Source organism: Haliaeetus leucocephalus, unplaced genomic scaffold (assembly GCF_000737465.1).
Source record: "Haliaeetus leucocephalus isolate CR32 unplaced genomic scaffold, Haliaeetus_leucocephalus-4.0 Scaffold506, whole genome shotgun sequence".
NCBI classification, from domain to species: domain Eukaryota; kingdom Metazoa; phylum Chordata; class Aves; order Accipitriformes; family Accipitridae; genus Haliaeetus; species Haliaeetus leucocephalus.
Window position 1 is genome coordinate 7,996,795 of NW_010972942.1, and position 19,323 is coordinate 8,016,117.

General features: G+C 37.5%; 1 protein-coding gene across 1 annotated transcript in view; it reads left to right on the plus strand.

Moving 5' to 3' along the window:
* Positions 1-19,323, plus strand: part of ARFGEF1 (ADP-ribosylation factor guanine nucleotide-exchange factor 1 (brefeldin A-inhibited)) — a 101,668-nt gene that overhangs the window by 22,845 nt on the left and 59,500 nt on the right. Inside the window, exons 2-4 of the mRNA XM_010575930.1 lie at positions 9,825-9,855; positions 14,115-14,271; positions 15,340-15,486. Coding sequence (XP_010574232.1) covers positions 9,825-9,855; positions 14,115-14,271; positions 15,340-15,486 — 335 coding nt within the window. The remainder of the gene's footprint in view (positions 1-9,824; positions 9,856-14,114; positions 14,272-15,339; positions 15,487-19,323) is intronic.

Below are 19,323 nucleotides of genomic sequence, written 5' to 3' on the forward strand. Positions count from 1 at the left end.
TGTGTGCTTCCTTATTTACTCCTTCAGTACCTGTAAACACAAAGTTGCAGCAGCATAATACATTGGAATGGAAAGTAAGTGGAAGTGTTCAAATATACTCTTAAGGTTGTTTTGTTTGTCTGTACAAGAATTATTTGCTATTATATAAATGCTGAGTGAAGACCACAGCAGTGACTTAAATCTGCATGGAGCTTTGGTCTTTTCTGTCCATGTGCCACAGCTCTGTGAGCTGTAGTCTTGCAGGTAGAGGAAACTAAGTAGAATGAAAGGTTAATTGACCCCAGTAAATAACAGCAGCCATAAGTAAGAACAGATGTGTAAATAGACTATAAGTGAGGGTCTATACAAAAGTCTGGGCTCAGGAATTTTGAGGGGAAATAAACACTCATGGTATTCTACAATGGAGAGAACGTACACAGGTGAAATTCACACTTTGATACTGTATGTGCTTGCACTTGCATCTGTATTTCTTCCAATCCCATTTCTCTTTAGATTAGCTTCCTGAATTGAAACAAAGAATAAAAACTGCACCCCTAAAGGCTCAATGCTGCTATCAGCCTCTTCTTGGACTCTCACAAATGGGATTTTTTGGCCATCTTCAAGTCACTCTGTTCAGGAGGATTTGAGGGAAGGGAGGAAAGATCTCTGCATGCTAGAAGGTATCATGGTGTATTGGCTTTGTGTGGCAAGGTTTTTGGTAGCGGGGGGGGGGTTACAGAGGTGGCTTCTGTGAGAAGCTGCTGGAAGTTTCCCCTGTGTCTGACAGAGCCAATACCAGCTGGCTCTAAGACGGACCCACCACTGGCCAAGGCCGAGCCAATCAGCAATAGTGGTAGCGCCTCTGTGATAACATATTTAAGAAGGAAAAAAAGTTGCTGGGACAGACGGAAACGGCAGCCGGAGAGAGAGTGAGAACACGTAAGAACAACAACCCTGCAGACACCAAGGTCAGTGCAGAAGGAGGGGAAGGAGATGCTCAAGGCGCCAGAGCAGAGATTCCCCTGCAGCCTGTGGGGAAGACCACGGTGAGGCAGGTTGTCTCCCTGCAGCCCACGGAGGTCCACGGTGGAGCAGATATCCACCTGCAGCCCAGGGAGGACCCCACACCGGAGCAGGTGGGTGCCCAAAGGAGGCTGTGACCCCGTGGGAAGCCCGTGCTGGAGCAGGCTCCTGGCAGGACCTGCGGATCTGTGGAGAGAGGAGCCCACGGAGCAGGTTTTCTGGCAGGACTTGTGACCCCATGGGGGACCCACGCTGGAGCAGTGTGCTCTTGAAGGACTGCAGCCCATGGAAGGGACCCATGCTGGAGCAGTTCGTGAAGAACTGCAGCCCATGGAAGGACCCACGCTGGAGAAGTTCATGGAGGACTGTCTCCCATGGGAAGGACCCCACGCTGGAGCAGGGGAAGAGTGTGATAAGTCCTGTCCCTGAGGAGGATGAAGCGACAGAGATAATGTGTGATGAACTGACCGTAAACCCCATTCCCTGTCCCCCTGTGTCGCTGTGGGGGGCGTAGGTAGAGAATCCAGGAGTGAAGTTGTGCCCGGGAAGAAGGGAGGGGTGGAGGGAAGGTGTTTTGAGATTTGGTTTTATTTCTCATTACCCTACTCTGGTTGATTGCTAATAAATTGAGTTAATTTTCCCCAAGTTGAGTCTGTTTTGCCCATGACAGTAATTGGTGAGTGATCTCTCCCTGTCCTTATCTCGACCCACGAGCCCTTTGTTGTATTTTCTCTCCACTGTCCAGCTGAAGAGGAGGGAGTGACAGAACAGCTTTGGTGGGCACCTGGCATTTAGCCAGGGTCAACCCGCCACACATGGAGAAAGCTGTTTATAGTATTTACAGGAGACACAGTGCTATGATATGCATCTTGGGAATTCCATTGAAGGAATAATTTCAGCTTTCATAGTGAGTGGTTTCTTCTGCAGGCTACCTAAAATACTGATCATTTCAGTACTACCTTCCTATAATGAATTTGTGTACACTATTACAAGTTTTAGGCAAGTCAACCTGATTTGATAATCTAGGGGAATAACAGTATTGTACTAAACTGTTTAATTATTCTATGGTAATTTGCAATCCCAGTGAGGCTTTTTATAAAGCTTTCTTTTTTTGTGTTTGCTATTTACATACACTGATACAGATTAACGTTGAAGATAGATGTATTAAAAGTTACTGAAAGTTAATTATACTGCTGCAGTTAAAAAAGAAGTGGGAGAGGGAAATACTGTAATCTGAGTTTGCTAGTTATTGTTCTCCATACATCTTCAGCACAAGAAGATATATTGAAACTGGAGTAGTTCAGAGTTTAGAAGTAGGGAGGCAGAGGCTCTGTGAGAGCAAGAAGAGTGGTCATCTGGAAGCGTGGAGAAAATTTCTGTGCAGTGTTGTGTGCTTGACACTGTCTCTTAGCAAATCTTCAGCTTTGCGGAAGACCTGTAAGGGGTTTAGATGTTAGGAACATCTCTGGATTATCACTGGAGTGAATGCAATGGACCCGAGTTGAAAATGGCTGTGTTTCTCCAGTTCTATTGTTTGTACTCCTTAGACCTAATTATTTTAGTTTTTATCTGAAGTCTGTTATTAGCTTTCAGGCGTTAATACTTCCTTACTTTAGCTGAATAGGCAAGAGACTTTTTCTTTTTGACACTACTTGAAACTAATGGATAGCAGATATCAAGAAAAGAAACAAGTTTTGGATATTTATTTAGAAATATATTCTAATAACCCCTTTTGGGGTGAAACTTACTCAGCATGATCTGCTTGGAATTTTATCTCTTTGAGGGAGAGATTGTTTTGGGGATGATTTTTAGTCCCATCACATTTATATGGCTTTACTACTGTGAGTTCAAACTTGGTAATTTTTTTTTTAATTAAACTATCACCATATATGTAATAATCTTATTACACAGTTGGGAATATACTTAATTAAAGTTTTCTTCAAATAAATACTGAATTTCTAGTTTTATATTACTTACAGTACAGCTAACTTTATCTTACAGTTTTAAATTGACAAGTACCTTTAGATTGCTAGGTCTTTGAGGGTTTCCATATACCTTGACAGGGAGAAGGACTGTTTCAGTATAGTTAATGGTGAAAAATTTGGGATTTTTTTGATCCCTTGGTTGCCACAATATTTTATATGATATTGGAGGCAGTCACTAGAATACTTGGATGCAAGGAAGCAAGCCAAGTCAATTCAAGCAAAGGCTTTAATGTTCTAATAGGATTTAACTTTTTTTTTAAAATATACATATCAATATAATTTAAATTCTTCTTCACTGCATGTTCCTTGGATCTCATCCACTTGCTTTGACTTAAAAGAATTGAATTCACATTGCTTCCTCCTCACGGTAGTCTTCTATGGTGTAAGTAATGTGAGTTCCAAACATTGACATGTTTCCTTAGAGCATTTCAGCCTATGCTGCTTTGGCTGTTTCTGCCTTCTGATTACCCAGGATGGTTACAATTCTTTAAAATGCCACTGCTTACTGTCCCGAATTCATTATATATTTAATACCCTTTTTTTTGTTGTTGTAATATCATTATGATTTTTAGTAATCTGCATATATTTTTGGCATTAAGAAGAGTTGGAAAATCCAATTATTTTCAATACTAAGTAGAAGAGTAGCTTCTTCTGCCTCTCCCCCAGTAAGCAGAGGAACAGGCGTATACATTTTGGATGTAATTTTTATAAGTTGGTTTTGTTTTTTTTCCCCAGGGAAAATCAGGATGTTTTCTGTTCCAATAGATTTAATTTCAGTTAGGTAAATAAACTTTAATTCTGATGTTTACACTGAATATTATTTTTTAGATGTGCAGATCCTTGTAGAATTGAGACTTGTGTGTGTTCTCTCACAGGCAGTGGCAGTTGTTTGGAATACAGTATTGTGGAAACATAATACGCTTTTGTTTTTGAATACAATTCTGATGCAAGAATGGAAAAATATACTGTGAGATACGCATTAAATGCTTTTAAGTGTATGGGTTTTTCCTAGCATCATACTTTGTAATGAACTTGTATTTTTCCATTTTACGGTAAATAGTTTGCCGTTTCCCAATAGCAAGTTCCATAAGAATTCTTTTCCCTGTAGTCTAATGTACAACTTGATGTTGAGCTGAAAGCGTAGAACTTAGCTCTGTGTACCATTCCTGAAGGTAACCATTTAGTTATCTCTTACCTGATGAGAATGTTATCCTTGACTTCTGCCAAAGTATAACTGTAGAATATTTATATGTTACATGATATTCATATTTAGGTAAGCAGATGGAAATACTACCTAAAGACAACCTAGAGGAGTCTATTTCAGATGTAGGGGATGTTGGCATAGGATCCAAGGGAATAATTGAGTTGTAAACAAATTTCAAAAGGGAATTAGAGATACCCTTCAGTGTAGTTAGGGTTTAAATCATTCTTTGAATCAGATTAGCGGGGTAAACACTGAATTAGTTCTAAGTTGCAGTTTGATCAGCATTATAGACCAGTTAAGACAATATTGCCCACAGCACCTGCTTGACCTACTTGGCCCATTTTGACCTTACTGATTAGGTGTTATCCACTGTCCTTACAGAGAGATTTGTTAACTTTATAGTTACAAATGAGATTAGCTGGTTATAAGGTGTTAAAGGGGGAAAAAGAAAACTGGAACCTAGTTTGCTTTTTTCATACTAGAAACCATGAGCAGTCTGAAGAGGGTAAGGAAAAATGTTCAAATGACATGCTGAAATAGTGAATTAAAGTTGGAGAGGTGAGAATGGAATTATGGATGCCTGTTGTGGTGGTTTTCCTCCAGCCAGCAGCTAAGACTCACACAGCCACTCACTGGCTGGTATCAAGGAGAGAATTGGAAGGGTAAAAGTGCGAAAACTTTGGGTTGAGGTAAAGACAAATTAATAAGAAAAAAAAAAGCGCGGGGGGGGGGGGGACGGCAACAAAGAAAAACAAAACCAAGAAAAATGAGTGATGCAAAAAAAGCAATAGGTCATCACCAGGTGACCGATGCCCAGCCAGTCCCCAGGCAACAGCAGGCGAACTTCCATCCCCCCAAGTTTTTATTGCTGAGCACGACATCATATGGTATGGGATATGCCTTTGGTCAGTTGGGGTTGGCTGTCCTGGCTGTGTCCCCTCCCAGCTTCCTGTGCACTCCCAGCCTGCTCACTGTCCAGGCAGTGTGAGAAGCAGAAAAGGCTTTGATGCTGTGTGAGCACTGTTCAGCAATAGCTAAAACATCCCTGTGTTATCAAAGCTGTTTTCAGCACAAATCTAAAACACAGCTACCATGAAGAAAATTAACTCTATCCCAGCCAAAACCAGTATACCTGTATAACAAAGGTCTTAGACCTTTTCAGAGACTTCTTTGAAATGATGATGGTCTGTACAAGTGTAGATGAAATGGAAAGTTATGTTGAAACTAGTGTACATGACTCATTTTACCTGCTTTGTGAAACGGTTAATGCATTGTAAAACTGCAAAATAATGCATGTCTTTGATCGGCTCTATCTTCTCTGTGCAAAAACCACATATATTTCCATCAATTCTGTAATAGAGTTCTATAAAGAGGTCTTCTTCTGGAGCTGTGTGTGAATGTGAGAGTTCAGGAGGGATTTATTTTGTTATTTCGGCTGCACTTTATTTAAGAATACTAAATATACCCCAATTAATTCCATTTTAGGACACATCATCCTTGCAGTGCTGTAGAATAATCTGATCTATTTTCCGTAGTAGTTCTGTGTTTACATCACAGGTAATATAGAGGAAGACTCTGGAAGCTGTAGTCCTTTTCTACAGTCCTCTTCCCCTGTTACAGCATCTTACAACCTCTCTTACTCTTCCTTCACAAAATGAATGGTGATGGTGAGATAATAAACTTTTCCAGCTCTTGGATCCTCTCCTTTGTGTTTTTGGTTGTGTGTTTTGGAGAGAGGGAGAGCAAAACAAGGAAGCAGCCTATGTTTTCAAGCTTGAATTCATTTTCCTTTTCTAGCTAATCTTTAGTTTTACAGGGATTACTTTTTCCTCTTTAAAAGAATGTATCAGTCAGTGTTCTGGTTCATCTGTCTTTAACAGATTATTTATCTAGCATGAAAATTGTTAGTTACCTTCATTGTAATCTCTTTTTCTGCTGATAATACTTCTTGAATTTTTGTATGCTTACTACTGGATGTGGTTGTTACATGACCATGAAATTGTACTGTGATTAACTTGTGTTTTGGCGTGGAGAGCAGAGGGAGCAATCAGACAGTGAAGGAAATTAGGCTTTCTCTGTTCTCAAGGGGAAAAGTAAAGTTTAAGTCTGCTGTCTACTTCATTCATAGTAATAGTATCATATCATGTGCTTATCTGCCATTTAAAATATTTTAGTCTTCTAAAATAATTGATGTTGGCCACTATAAGAACCTTGCATTTTATTTAACAAAGGTTATAAAATCTGTACTTGCACATTAATGGGCTGATGCAGTGCTGCTCAAAATGGTAGGAACATTTAATTAGATTGACACTTGCATAAGCTTTTTCCTTGTAATTGTACTATACTACCTTCAATTAGAAAAATTTCTATTTTCTGATATGAATTGTGAGCTGTTCTGAAGACAATCTCTTGTAGTATTTTAAGAAAGAACAGTGATAATTTGTTAAAATATCAGCAGCGCAATGAGGGCTCTAGGCAGCTCTGGTTGGATTTTTGTATTATTTTGGTAACCTTTGCAAGCACTGTTTCAGTTTACAAAGCAGAGAATAGTTTCAGAGATAATCTGATGTAACATCAAGATGACAGCTAGCTGGGTTTGATACATTCTTTTAGTTCAGGAATAAAATGAGTTAGTGCAAAGCAGAACCGCTGTTTCTGGTCTTTCTTTTCCTGAATGTTATTTTATGTTTGTCTGTTTGCCAGGGACTGTCTTTGTTCATGCAGTGCTTTCAGCTCAAGAAATTTGCTTAAGCATACAGTTTAACCACTGTTTTGGAACCTGTAAAGTTGACTAGTGTCGTGGTTTAACCCCAGCCAGCAGCTAAGCACCACACAGTAAGCACTGTAGCAGCTACTAGGAAGACAATTAACTCTATCCCAGCTGAAACCAGGACAACTAGACTGTCTGAACACTCACCTACTGTCACATCTGCTTTAGGTAGTGCCGGAAGAATATTTGTGCTTAGGACATATGCTGTCTTTTACTGGAAAAATACTGTTGTTCTTGGGGAGATAGAGAGGGTGGGGAGCTGAAAACTGGCTTGTTTGTACTTCCTTAAGCAATTTTCACACTAATTCAGTACTCACAACTGTTTCTATTCTGAACAATGAACAAGTTCCACTATAATTTGCACCTTCCCTAGGGGGGAGTAGTTAGCCTCAGGGGCTTAGTGTTCCAGTGGCGTGGAGGAGGCTGAGAACGGCAACCAGAATTGGACATGAAATGGAGCTTCGCATTCTGTTTTGTTTATAGCAGTAGTCTGTAATCATTCTTTTTCTAGAGTTGTTTGTTGGTTTGGTGTTTTTTTTCCCCTAGCCGAAGTACAAAATAACTTGTAAATGCACAAATCTTTGTGTTGTCAATAGAGTAGTTGACTCCTGCACCTAATTGATCTCAAGTAAAACTGTTAAATAAGCTGAAACAAACACATTAGTTTACTAAAATCTGATAAAATTGTAAACTGAAATTTGTGTTATAAGTTGACATTGATTGCTTTATCTTGAATTGAAATATCATCTTTCTTTATATTAAATACCATAAAATGGGTTATAATCTTGAATTACAATTTAAATATAAAACAGTAGAAATGTTTGTTAACATGACTTAAGTTAATTTTATAACTAAGTGGTTTCTACAATTTGTATGTTAATCATTTTAAACAAGAACTTAATATATTAAAAAAGAGGATTTAAAGTAGTTTTAGTCACTCAAACTAATTCAAGTTCAGTAAGACACGACTTCTACTTCCGTGTTGGGTGTCTGCCCCCCACCTTTTTAACGACACTACTTTTAACATCTTGTGTCATTTTGCAGGCAAAATTTGTTAATTGCCATTATTAATGGGATTGCTATCTGAGCAGAGCATTAGGATTACCTTAGTTTCTGTAGTCTACTGTGTTTCATTCTGTGTTCAGAATAGTTGTGTACTGGGTGAGAATCTGCTCAGTTTTGTTGCTTTAGTTGGAAACCTTGAACTTGGAAGCCATTTGGCAGTTGTATCTGTTGGTTGATAATGTTGTTTGTTGGATAGACTTCAGAGCATCTCGGAGAGGAGAGTTCCTGGATGTGAATGCTAAGGTGGGAGGTAAAATAATGAAAGGTATGAAGATGGTGGAAGGGAGGAAGAGAGTTTCTTCTTCTGTTGGATCAGGTGTTTGTCTTCAAGCGAGTAAATGTGTCAAGTGTCATAACCTGGTAGGAAGGCATATTTTGCTGAAACATTGCTAACTATAAGACTTGCTGTTGTTGTTGTTGTTGTTACTTATTGAGGAATATTGAATATCTGGTATACAGAATTATTTTCATGTTTTGTCTAGTCCTGGGTAACACAGATTTGAACCACTTCTGGACTAGCTGTTTCTTGGATGAACCACTGACCTGCTAACCTCTGGGTTTTACTGGAGGTAAACAGGAGCATCAGTCATATCAGAAATAAGACTTAGATTTTAGGTTGACGTGCACTTCTTATGTTCACTCTTCTTGATGTTGAGCAAGTCGATTAGTAAACATATTTGATACCACTGATTTGTGATAAAATACCAAACTTAGGAACCTGTGTTATGTAAATGAATCAGTATGACTCTGTGAAATGGTAAATGAAGGATAGGAAACAGATGAAGTGTGCTTTTGCTGTATGGGAGCTTAGTGCTTAGTTAGAAATACTAAATTCTTTTTTTTTGTCAGAATCAATCCATGCCACTAGTTTAAAGCTTATACGCAAAAATCAAAGTAAAGTGTTGGGTTTAGTTGACGGTGGTTTTGCATGTTTGAGCAGGACTTGACGTTAGAATGGATTTCCTGAGATGATTTCTTAAAACATACAAACATATATATTCATACTTGATCCTGTACATTTTATTTCAAGAATGTATTCTGACAACACCGGAAATCCTAGTCTTTATGGAATTTCCTATGATTTAAGTGTGCTAAATAACTAGAGAATACAGAGAAAAGTACTCTTGAAATTGAAGATGTTTCATAAAATTAGTTTCAGTAATTAAAAATTACTTTTAAAATGTATTGTAAAAAATTACTTAGAATGTCTTGTCAACAGCATTAAACTATTAGTCCTTCTGTTTTAATATATTTTAAAGTAGTATGAAATAGAGGCACTACAGACTTTTTCTTCTTCCCCTCTGGTCATTACTGTGGTGTCTAACACTGTTTAAAACCAGAGATAATTATTAGTCATCAAGGTTTCATGTAAGAATCAGCAATGGTGGTTTCTTTATTGGTTTTCTGTATAATCCACATTTAATAAGCAGTATGTCCTTTATTGATAGATGTGTTTTCCTCATTATTTCTATATCCATGAGCTGTGAAAAGAGCTTGCCAACGGCTTGGCAGAAACATTCTTGGGATGTGGTGTTTAGCTGGCATGACGGGATACAAATTTAAGTATTAAGTTTTGAATATAGATTTGTAAAGTAATTTTGATAGTTTGCAAACACTGCAGGTGAAGAGTAGAAGCTCTTATGAAACTGCTTATAAACATGTATTTTCTGTTTTAAACTAATCTTGATTTCAAATATTTGCCTAAATAGTTTTGCTTTCCGAACACTCTCAGTTATTTAATTTTATATTTGTGGTTATGAAACCATTTCCATAACTATGCCTTTGTTTCATTTTACAGAGGAAATAAAGGCTGAAACAGAAAAGCAAAGGTATGTGATAGTTCATCATATTGAGTGATAGTGCTTTTAACTGCTTAAAATGTATACCATGCTTATTCTGTATTGGGAGTATGGGCTCTCTCTGAAAAGCATTTTCAATATATTTTGTAAGGGTGGTGGTATCTGGAAATGTGCTTCTGTGACTGGCTGTTGACGGTACAAGGGACAGGGCCTGGGAGTAGAGACAGAAGATAGCTTGGAGGGAGCAGGCTGATATTGTCTGGCCAGGGAAGGTGGGAATGGGGATCAAGGTTAGAAAAGGTCTTTGTGGGTCGCACAGAAAGAAAGTATTGGTGGAGGGGCCTGGGCTTAAAAGGCTCTTGAAGTGGGTTCAGAGGAGTGGGAAGAGCCTGGCATGCAAATAAAAGACTTGAACTGTGAGTGAGTAAGGGGAAAAGGTTGGGGTGAGGAAGTGGGAACAGGTAGAAAAAAACTAGTGTAATTTGAAAAGATAGCATCTGGAAAGGACCTTGTTAGGGAATAGGTGTAGATTTCTGGAGGCAGTCCCTCTACAAGTGAAGGTAGAAGCCAAAATTGACATTCAACACTCTTCCACTATCAACAAATACATTTTTAAGTATTGGTAAACTGTGGAATCTATTATTAGTATTTAATGACATGTTCCACAGGATCTTCTTCCTCATTCAGTGTATGTTGCTAACCACGAGTCGAGGATTTGTGGTGAAGACTGTTTATACCACTTGTTCAAGGAATCAGATCAGTAGGTGAAACTGATGATGAAAGTGTTCTTAGGGCTTAAGCAGATGAGTGCTGCTTGGGGACTTGCGTTCTGCCCTGTAATTGAATTTCTGGTTTAGGCAAATCATTTAAACCACAGCTGTCAAAATTGGCTGCTAATGATTTCTCCTTTGTCTCCTGGGTATTTGAGCTGAAATCTACAAGTTTTGGTTTGGAAAATGTAAACACTTCTAGCTGGAAAGGAAGCCAGTGGAAACTTTGTTTCAGAAGATGTGAAGGACAATTTAGTATCAAATATGCTGAAAAATTTAGTCTCACAGCTTATCAAATTGGGCACGTAAAAGTTAGTGAATGCATCTGACTCGAGTCACTGTGCTTCAGTTTCCACCAGCAAAATAAAGTCAATACCATCAACTCATAATAAAGTTGTAAAAATAAATTGAATATTTGTGTAGTGTTCAGAAGATGTTGCACCAAGCACTACAGGACAGTCTCAGACAGAAAGTAGTAATGTGGTTTTATTATAGGTTTTACGTAGAGTAGTATAGATAAAGCAGAAGTCCACATTGTGAATCATGATCAAAAGTGCTTAACATTAAACATTCTGTGAGAGATATTTGTTCTGGGCACTGAATAAGGAAAAGTAGTATCGGATCCTGTAGCTAAATACCATGCTAAAACTAACGAGAGCACTGCATTATAATGATTTATACAAGTATGGTTCAGCCATTTCTGAACTTTGGGTGCTTAAATTCTGTCCTATTAATATCTGAAGTTGTGATTTTGGGGGGGTATAATATGTATGTCTTACCTGCCTACATACATTTTCTAAATAGGTTTTGATTTCTTCATGGCTGTCTTTATTTTGACAGTAGCCTTGCTGCTATGAAGGCATTGCTGGACTTGGAAACTGTGAATAGATTTCCCTATTCTTACTGTAGAGTCAAATTTTTAGATGCAGTAGAAAATACTGGGTTTTTTTCTAGGCCTTAGAATAGAGAAACTCCTTAGTGTCTCAAATTATTTTCAGCTTATTTCTGTAATTGAGATTTGAATACCCTAACAGGGGATTTCTGATGATAATTCTTTAAATTTTTCTAGTTCCTGTTCAAGGAAACTGATCTCACAGTTAACCTGGAGTGCATTGGAAAACAGATCATTTCCACCTCCCAGAAATCTACATGGAAAACGGCTTCTTCTGTTTTGTTGTTTGTTTGTTTTTTAAACAGAACTGGTGTTTGGTAGTGGGCAGGAATGGAATAGAAAAGGACAGGCCAATTTATGTAACCATTACACAGCAAATGCTGTCAAAATAATTTTAAAAAGTCATTGTTTGATACATACCATAGCCTGTTTCTATGGTTGATATGTAAATATCAGCATATTTCATCATTCTCTTGCTTGGTAGATCCCTTGGTGGAAGAAAGTTTTGTTGGGGACAGTTTCTGGTTTGACAGTCTGCTAGAAAAAAAACAGCTGAAGTGGTTTCTTTGCTGACTTTAAGAAGAAAAGACCTTTTGGTTTTCTCTTCTCCCCTCTCCCTGCTATCCCCTTCCCTTCCTTCATCAGCAAGGTGATGAGCTTATTGAGTTATCTTTCCAGAGACAAATGGAGCATCATCATCCATACTTATTATTTTGGGTGGTTTTTAATAGCTTTCAATTAAGAGAAGCTTCAGGCTTCTGCAGTAGCTTGCTGTGGCATGGTTTCTTTATTTTCGGGATCACATCATGGCCTGCTCCTTGTTTCTGAAAAATTCTGGTTTTATTTTTGGAGTGCTCTTTTAACCTAATATTAATGGTTTCAATAGACATAATCACTAGAAGAAGAACAGTCTTACAAGACATGAGCAAGAGATACCACCCTTCCATTCCTCAGAGAAAAGCTTTTGCAGGAATTTCAGAGAGTTTTAAGAACGTAGAAGAATCATGTATTTCCTCTGCAACTTACCTGATTTGGGTTTCATCCAAAAGAGCTGTTTCCAGCAAAACAGTATTGGGCAGTAAATAAAGTTATGCATCCAACAGAAAAACAGATGTCTGTTCTTCTTCAGGAAAAAAAATATGTAGGTATAAATCCCTAAACCTTCAAAAGAGAAGTTATTTAGTAGAAAGTAGCATCTTAACACTAATTATTCATTATTAAGTTAGAATTTAGGTGCCCTTTTCAAGCAGCCTAAACAAGGAGGACTATTTGAATGTGGTACCAAACATCTTCTGAAGGGCAATCCAGCTTGTTCCTTGAAAAGCTGAAATTAATAATTTATCATATTGGTTAGTGTAAGGCTCTCTCCATGATGCGTGGGACTGCGTTCATTCTTTGAGTTTATAATAAACTCTTAGCAGTTCATTCTTCTACTTCAGCAATATGAAAACTGTGTATTTTCTACCATCTGCATTCCTTAAAGCATCTGATTTAATTTGCGACAAATGCACAGGACCTGGATTTGAAATCAGTTGTTCTGTGAAGATCTATTTGAATAACTGCAAGAATTTTGTAATCCTTCACTACACAATATGCAGTTATGCTCTTTTTTTTTTTATAGCACATAATAAGTCTGTCTAAGACAGTGTAGTTTACCCTTTATGTAAAGATACCTATGTGTGCACAGAAAAAGGTCAGGAATGCTTTATATAATGGTGATGAGCTATTCTTTGAAATGAAAAATCCTAACATCTTGCTTTGAGTCAAAGGCAAACTGCACTGATGCACACAAATCAGTGAAAAATTACCCATTCTTAATTGTCCTTTTTAGCTAAGTATTAATGAGCATGCCCTTTCTAAAGGTGCTGTAAGCAATAAGACTTCAACCACTAATAATTTTCTCAAATTTTGTAGTTAGTCATTTCAGATACGTTGCCCAAGTGAGATGCAATGGTAACCAGTGAACTCTTAAATTCTGTGGTGTCATCTGAAGCACAGACAGAGCAAAGTTTGGGGGTTTTTTTCATTGGTGGTTAGCTGGTTGGTTGGTTTGGTTTTTTCCCCTGAGTATGTCCAGGATTGAAGTTTGGATGTTATTTATTTCCAAAATAGATGTACTTTCTCTGAAGTACTGAACCAAACTCATATCATAATACAGTAGTTGAGTAGTTCTTAACTTTCGGGGTCATTAAAATACTTGCTAAGTTGTATTTTTATCTGTTCCGGTAGTAACAGACTAGACTTCTCTCAGAGTTATCATTTAATGTGGAAATGATACCAAATAGATTTCCCTTCTTCCCCTCTGCCCTCACAAACCAAGTAAGGGGAGTCTTTTCCTATTTTCAGAGGAAACAAGTCTTTATGCCTTCAAACCAGCAGGGACCACTGAATATCCACTTGGTGTGCAAATGGGTCAATTTGCCTGATCCATAAAGGAGACAGATGAAGTATAAAAGCTGTTAAGAATATTTATACAACCATATTACTGTTGTGTTAACTTCACAGAAGTTACTCTATGTTACCCTGATGTTAATTTTCTTAATATTTTATTTCATTCATAAACATTGTGGTGGTGAGAACTATTTGTGTGATCACTTACAGCTTTCTAATACAATCATTCTGTTTAGTCCCCCTCATGGAGAAGCAAAGCCTGGTTCAAGCACTCTTCCACCTGTGAAATCGAAGACAAGCTTCATTGAAGCGGACAAATACTTCCTACCGTTTGAATTGGCATGCCAGTCGAAGTGCCCCAGGATTGTCAGTACATCTCTAGATTGTTTACAGGTCTGTATGAAGATGAGTTTTTAACTGTCAACTATAAAATTCTGTTGGTTTGGAGGGGAAGTACAGTTGTATGTAACAAATAATGTCATTGTTTTTCTATTATTTTACTTTATTGCACACACAACCAAATTGAATATATTTCTCAATATATTCACAAAAGGTGAATGTATGTCTTATGTATTATGTAGTGCATGTATGTGTTTATGTATATATGTAATACTGCAGTTACACATTTGGATCAGTTTTATTACATTAGTGTAAAACTACCTATTTTTGTGTGTATATGTATGTGTTGAACTAACACAGCAGGTATAGCATTATTAAATTGATTTTACACTATTTATAATTGCAGTAAAATTTATTCAATTTGAGATGTCTAGTCTCTCAAAACTCAGAGGTTCCTGTAATGTTTTCAGAACAAATTCTACAGCATTGGAATTAGGCATTCACTTCTCCTGAGTAGCCCAACAGTGAACTCTTAATATATTTACATTCACACGTACATGCATGTCTGGCATGCTGTTGCACTACAGTGCCTTGCTACTCTGTGTATTTTTAAGTAGGTGGGCCATGGAGATTTACAAATACTCTCATGCCTGAAGTGTTCAGAAGAGGATTTTGTTAATTTTGTAATAAATTCTATTTCAAAGTATTGAAGACCTAGGGAGAGAAAGGGATAATACAACACTAGCTAGTAGCTTAAATAGAAAGCCTTTGCAGCTGGTTTATCTGGTATTAAAAACATCTGTGTGCTGACTACATATGAAGACTTGTGTGATGTGAGTTAGTTTTTAGAATCCTGTTTGTTTTAGAACATTGTTAACTGATGAACAAAAGCTTTAATGTTAAGCTTGCTGACAAACCTTGTATTGTAGTTGCTGAGTGAAAATTGAATAAATCTGGAGGACATTTTAAAAAAATCCTTGATGTTTTATGAGACTTGGGGTAAAATGTACTGTTTTAATTATTCTGTGCAAGTTAGAGCTATCAAGTGAATTTATTTATTATAATGAAAAGCTGACTTATTTTTTAAGCTCTTATTTATGTGGGTTTTTTTCTTCTCTCCAGAAACTTATAGCATATGGGCACTTGACAGGGAATGCTCCAGACAGTACAGCTCCAGGCAAAAAATTAATTGATAGAATTATTGAGACAATATGTGGCTGTTTTCAAGGCCCTCAAACAGACGAAGGGGTTCAACTACAAATAATAAAGGTAATATGATTAATACTTCCAGTATTTATAGTGGTGACAGCAGGAAGACAATGTGGCCTCAGATTTCAAAAGTAGAAGCATTTAATTTGTAAATGTAATGGTAATCTTAAAATATTTTTTTCTTGATCCTGATTGTTTGAGATGGAAACTCCCTATCTTACGCTCCTTTCCCTACTCTCTCCCATTGCATTTTGGGTGAATTCTTGGTCGTGACCTGAAGTCTTGTGCACAGACCACTGGGTGAAATTTCATTCACAGCAGACCTGTGGAGCTCTCTAATTGTGAGGAATTACTATCAAATAATCCTGAACTCCCAGTGAGGGAGATGGTAATTAAGCAGCAGATTTTGAAATCCATTTTGGAATTGTTCTATGAAATGCAATTAGACCTGGCAGTCAGGCATTACCATGGTAGCTTTGTGCTGCTGTGTCATAGACTTTTGCTTGAAGGAGGTCTAGGTTTTCTCTCCATAGCTTGTATAAACGTTACACGTGGAGTTTTTACAAATACGTGTTTCTGGGGAACCTTAGCTGTTTTCTGATTGCACCCATTAATTATGGGTATTTATTAGGAAAATTACTATGCTAACTAATACAAGTTAGCCACCTACTGGAAATAGCATACCCTACTCCTGTAACAGTAGTCTCAATGGTTGTGATGATGAGCAGTAGTGAAGAATACAATTAATTCTGAGGAATGGAGTGTTTGTTACCTTGTATTCTTGTGTATATCCTGAGGTGTTGACATTTCTTGCAGATTGTATTTACTTTTTTACTGCAAAGAATGTAGCTTGTTCTCCTACTCCTTTTCATAGCTCAAATCTTCCTTTTTCTTGACACTCTACTTCTCCAGCAGATAGTGGTTACAAATGTTGGTTTATGCTGCTGTTGTCTAGATTTGTTGCATTGCTTTCCCTAAGCATTGAAGACATTTTTCATCTTGCAAAGGAAGGTTTTTGTTGGTTTAAACTTTCAGTGGCTGAAACCACTGTATCTCCCTCTCACTGTAATACCTTCTCTCTAGATGCTTTCTTATTCCAGTCTTCCCTGCCTGAAGGGGGTTATCTGTGAGCTTATATTCCTTCTGTCCAAGAAAATAGTAAATTATTCAACAATTGTAAAATGCATTAAGTGTGTAAATTCATTTAGTGCCCTAACTTTTTGACTGTTTAGACTTAGCTAATTGCCATGTTGGAATGTCTGGGACAGTGGCTTTGACTCCATATTTGTCCAGTACACTGGACAATATAAAAAGCATCAAAATTAGAAGCAACCTTAGCAAAGACCAGAAGTTTTTACTTCCTTTGGGGGAATAATGAAACTGCTAAGTTAGTTGTATTCTCTTCGGCTTCATAATTCTTCAGTTCTGGGCTGAGTGTGGACCCTGCTTCTCCAGTATGATTTGAAGGCTGGATCATGTGTCTTTTCAGACTCTTCTGTGGTCCTGGTGATTAGTATGTTGTCTGAAGAATTTTAATTCCATCAGGGAAATAGAAGGCAGGGGACCTGGGTCTCTTGCTTTCTGTGCTGGCACTCCTGGGCTATTTTTCACAACATGAGCAGTGTTCCTGCAGGGCAAGTGCATCACCAACACCATGGTAAAGTCTGAGAACCTTGATCATTCAGACACCTTCCTCCCTGGAGGGTTATCTCGGTTCTGCATGCTGAATGGAAGGCCCTTACATAGCATGTTGCCCTCAGTCTAAGATCTGGGAGCCGGCATAGGGTAAGAGTTCGTACGTGGTGCTGGTTGCTAGTTAGAGATGGCTTTCCAGTTGTGGAGTCATATTAAGCAGGTTCCCAACAAATGGAGCCACTTAGGTGTTCTGAAATATCTTTCTGCTGACTACCAAGGAAATAATCTTACTGAGACTGAGGAGTGTAATTTGTCTCTAGGTATTCAAGCTTAGAGGTGTGTCTGGTGGTAGTTCTGACGGTGGCCAGTTTAACTTTTCTGCCCCTATTTTTGCTTGCATGTTCTCATCTCTGTAATCCCCTCGTTCTTTATCTGTAGACTCTGATGAACCAGACTGGGAAATTGGCCTTTTCCTTCCTTCCTCTTGTAGGTTAGTTTGATTTGGTGTAATTTTGCTGGGAAGCCATGCAAATTCTTGTTCAGTTGTTATGGTGGGGATTGCTGGGGCAGAAAAAAGCAAGTAATTAGGCTACTGCTGCCAGTGAAAATTGTTTGTTCAAATTATGTTTGAAACAGCCTCCCTTGATTGAACCTTTTTGCCTTGAGGCTTGCTCTGCTAGGGCTACTATGGCATTTGTGTGTGTGTGCGTGCAAACTTACTGCTGACACCTACAGAGGTTTTAGCTGAAGTTCTGTTTACGTTTCTGTCTGGCCTTTTTGTTCCTGAAGAACTACAATTATGACAAAAATTGTATTAAATTTTTTTTTAAATCTATAAAGAAAGAATAGGGATGAGAAAGAAGAATGGGACATGAGATGAACTGTTTTTCCTCATCTGTGTTTTTTTTCCTTGGTCTGCTGTATAGTAAATATTTGTTATTATCTAGATACTTTTACAGCTTAACTTGCTTGTGTTTGGCAAAGAAAAATTTTTGTGTGTGCTTGATAGCTGTAGTTTGAAAAGTTTAATGTTATCTTAGTGACCGCTTTCTGAGTCTTCATGTGTAATGACTGTTCATCAGGTCAACTCCTGTATATGTCTTTTTACAACTAGTCACGCTGTCAGTATGACCAGTGTCCGTGGAGGAAGGAAAGTTGAATCAAATATTGCTTGCACAAGTTGCCTTTTGAAACTAACTAAAAATAGAGGACAACTCATTGTTGGATTACAGAATGGGAAGACTGTAAAAGCTAACTAATTTTGAGGCATAAGAAGAATGATGATAGGTTTGACAGAATTTTAACAGAATTTGTGTTAAAACAGATTCCAAATTGAGAAGACCCTTAGAAAAAACTTCTTCCATTCCATATCCAGTTTTGTTTCAGTAGTGTGGAATGCTATCTTAAGTAACTTAATAATCTGCAGTATCATGTAGCAGTGTGGTTAGTTTTTCCTACAAAAAGATTGTAGAAAGTGTAATTCCTCCTGCTGAGATTAAAAGGAGCTGTGGATTATGGAAAGATTTGAGAATGAAAATAATGATGCAGGAGGTTTTCTTTCTGAATCTTTGTATTTTGAGGCTTTCATCTTAAGTTAATGTCTAGGACTGGTTACTTAACCTGAAAATGCTGCCCTGTCAGTTAGCAATTTTATTTTTTAGAGAAGGATTATGTTTTCAGAGTTGGACATGAAATACTTATGTTTTGCAAAATATGTATCCATTTAATTCCATCTTGGATTCTAGTTCATTTTGAACACCTAACTTTCCAGTGATAAAACTAAATAAAACTTTATATTCTTTTATAATTTATAATCTTTATATTATCTTCTACAGGAGAAGCTGGAACTTAGTTCTGTTCTTCCTGCAATCTCCACAGTCATAATCCTTCAGTGTGTTTCAGGGCTGGTAACTGACCACATACTTGTGAATATGGATTATTTTTTCTTAAAATTGATTTTAAGTAGAAAAAAATGCTAGTTTTAATCAAATACTGAGTGTTAATTAATGATCCATTATTACTGAAATCTGATGTAGAATCTAGGATATGACACGATTTAAATCACTGTCTTGACTGTGAAAGCATGCTGGAAGCAAACACTGTGTTTTTTTCTATTTTTTCATACCCTTACAGTGTATTTCCGTAGGTCTTCAAAGCTGGTAAACTAAGTTAGGTAGATGTAGGTCTTCTAAAGCTGTAGTAAATGTATGACAGAAATGACTGAATAATTTGGAAATGGTAAAAAGCAGGAGATAATCTTAC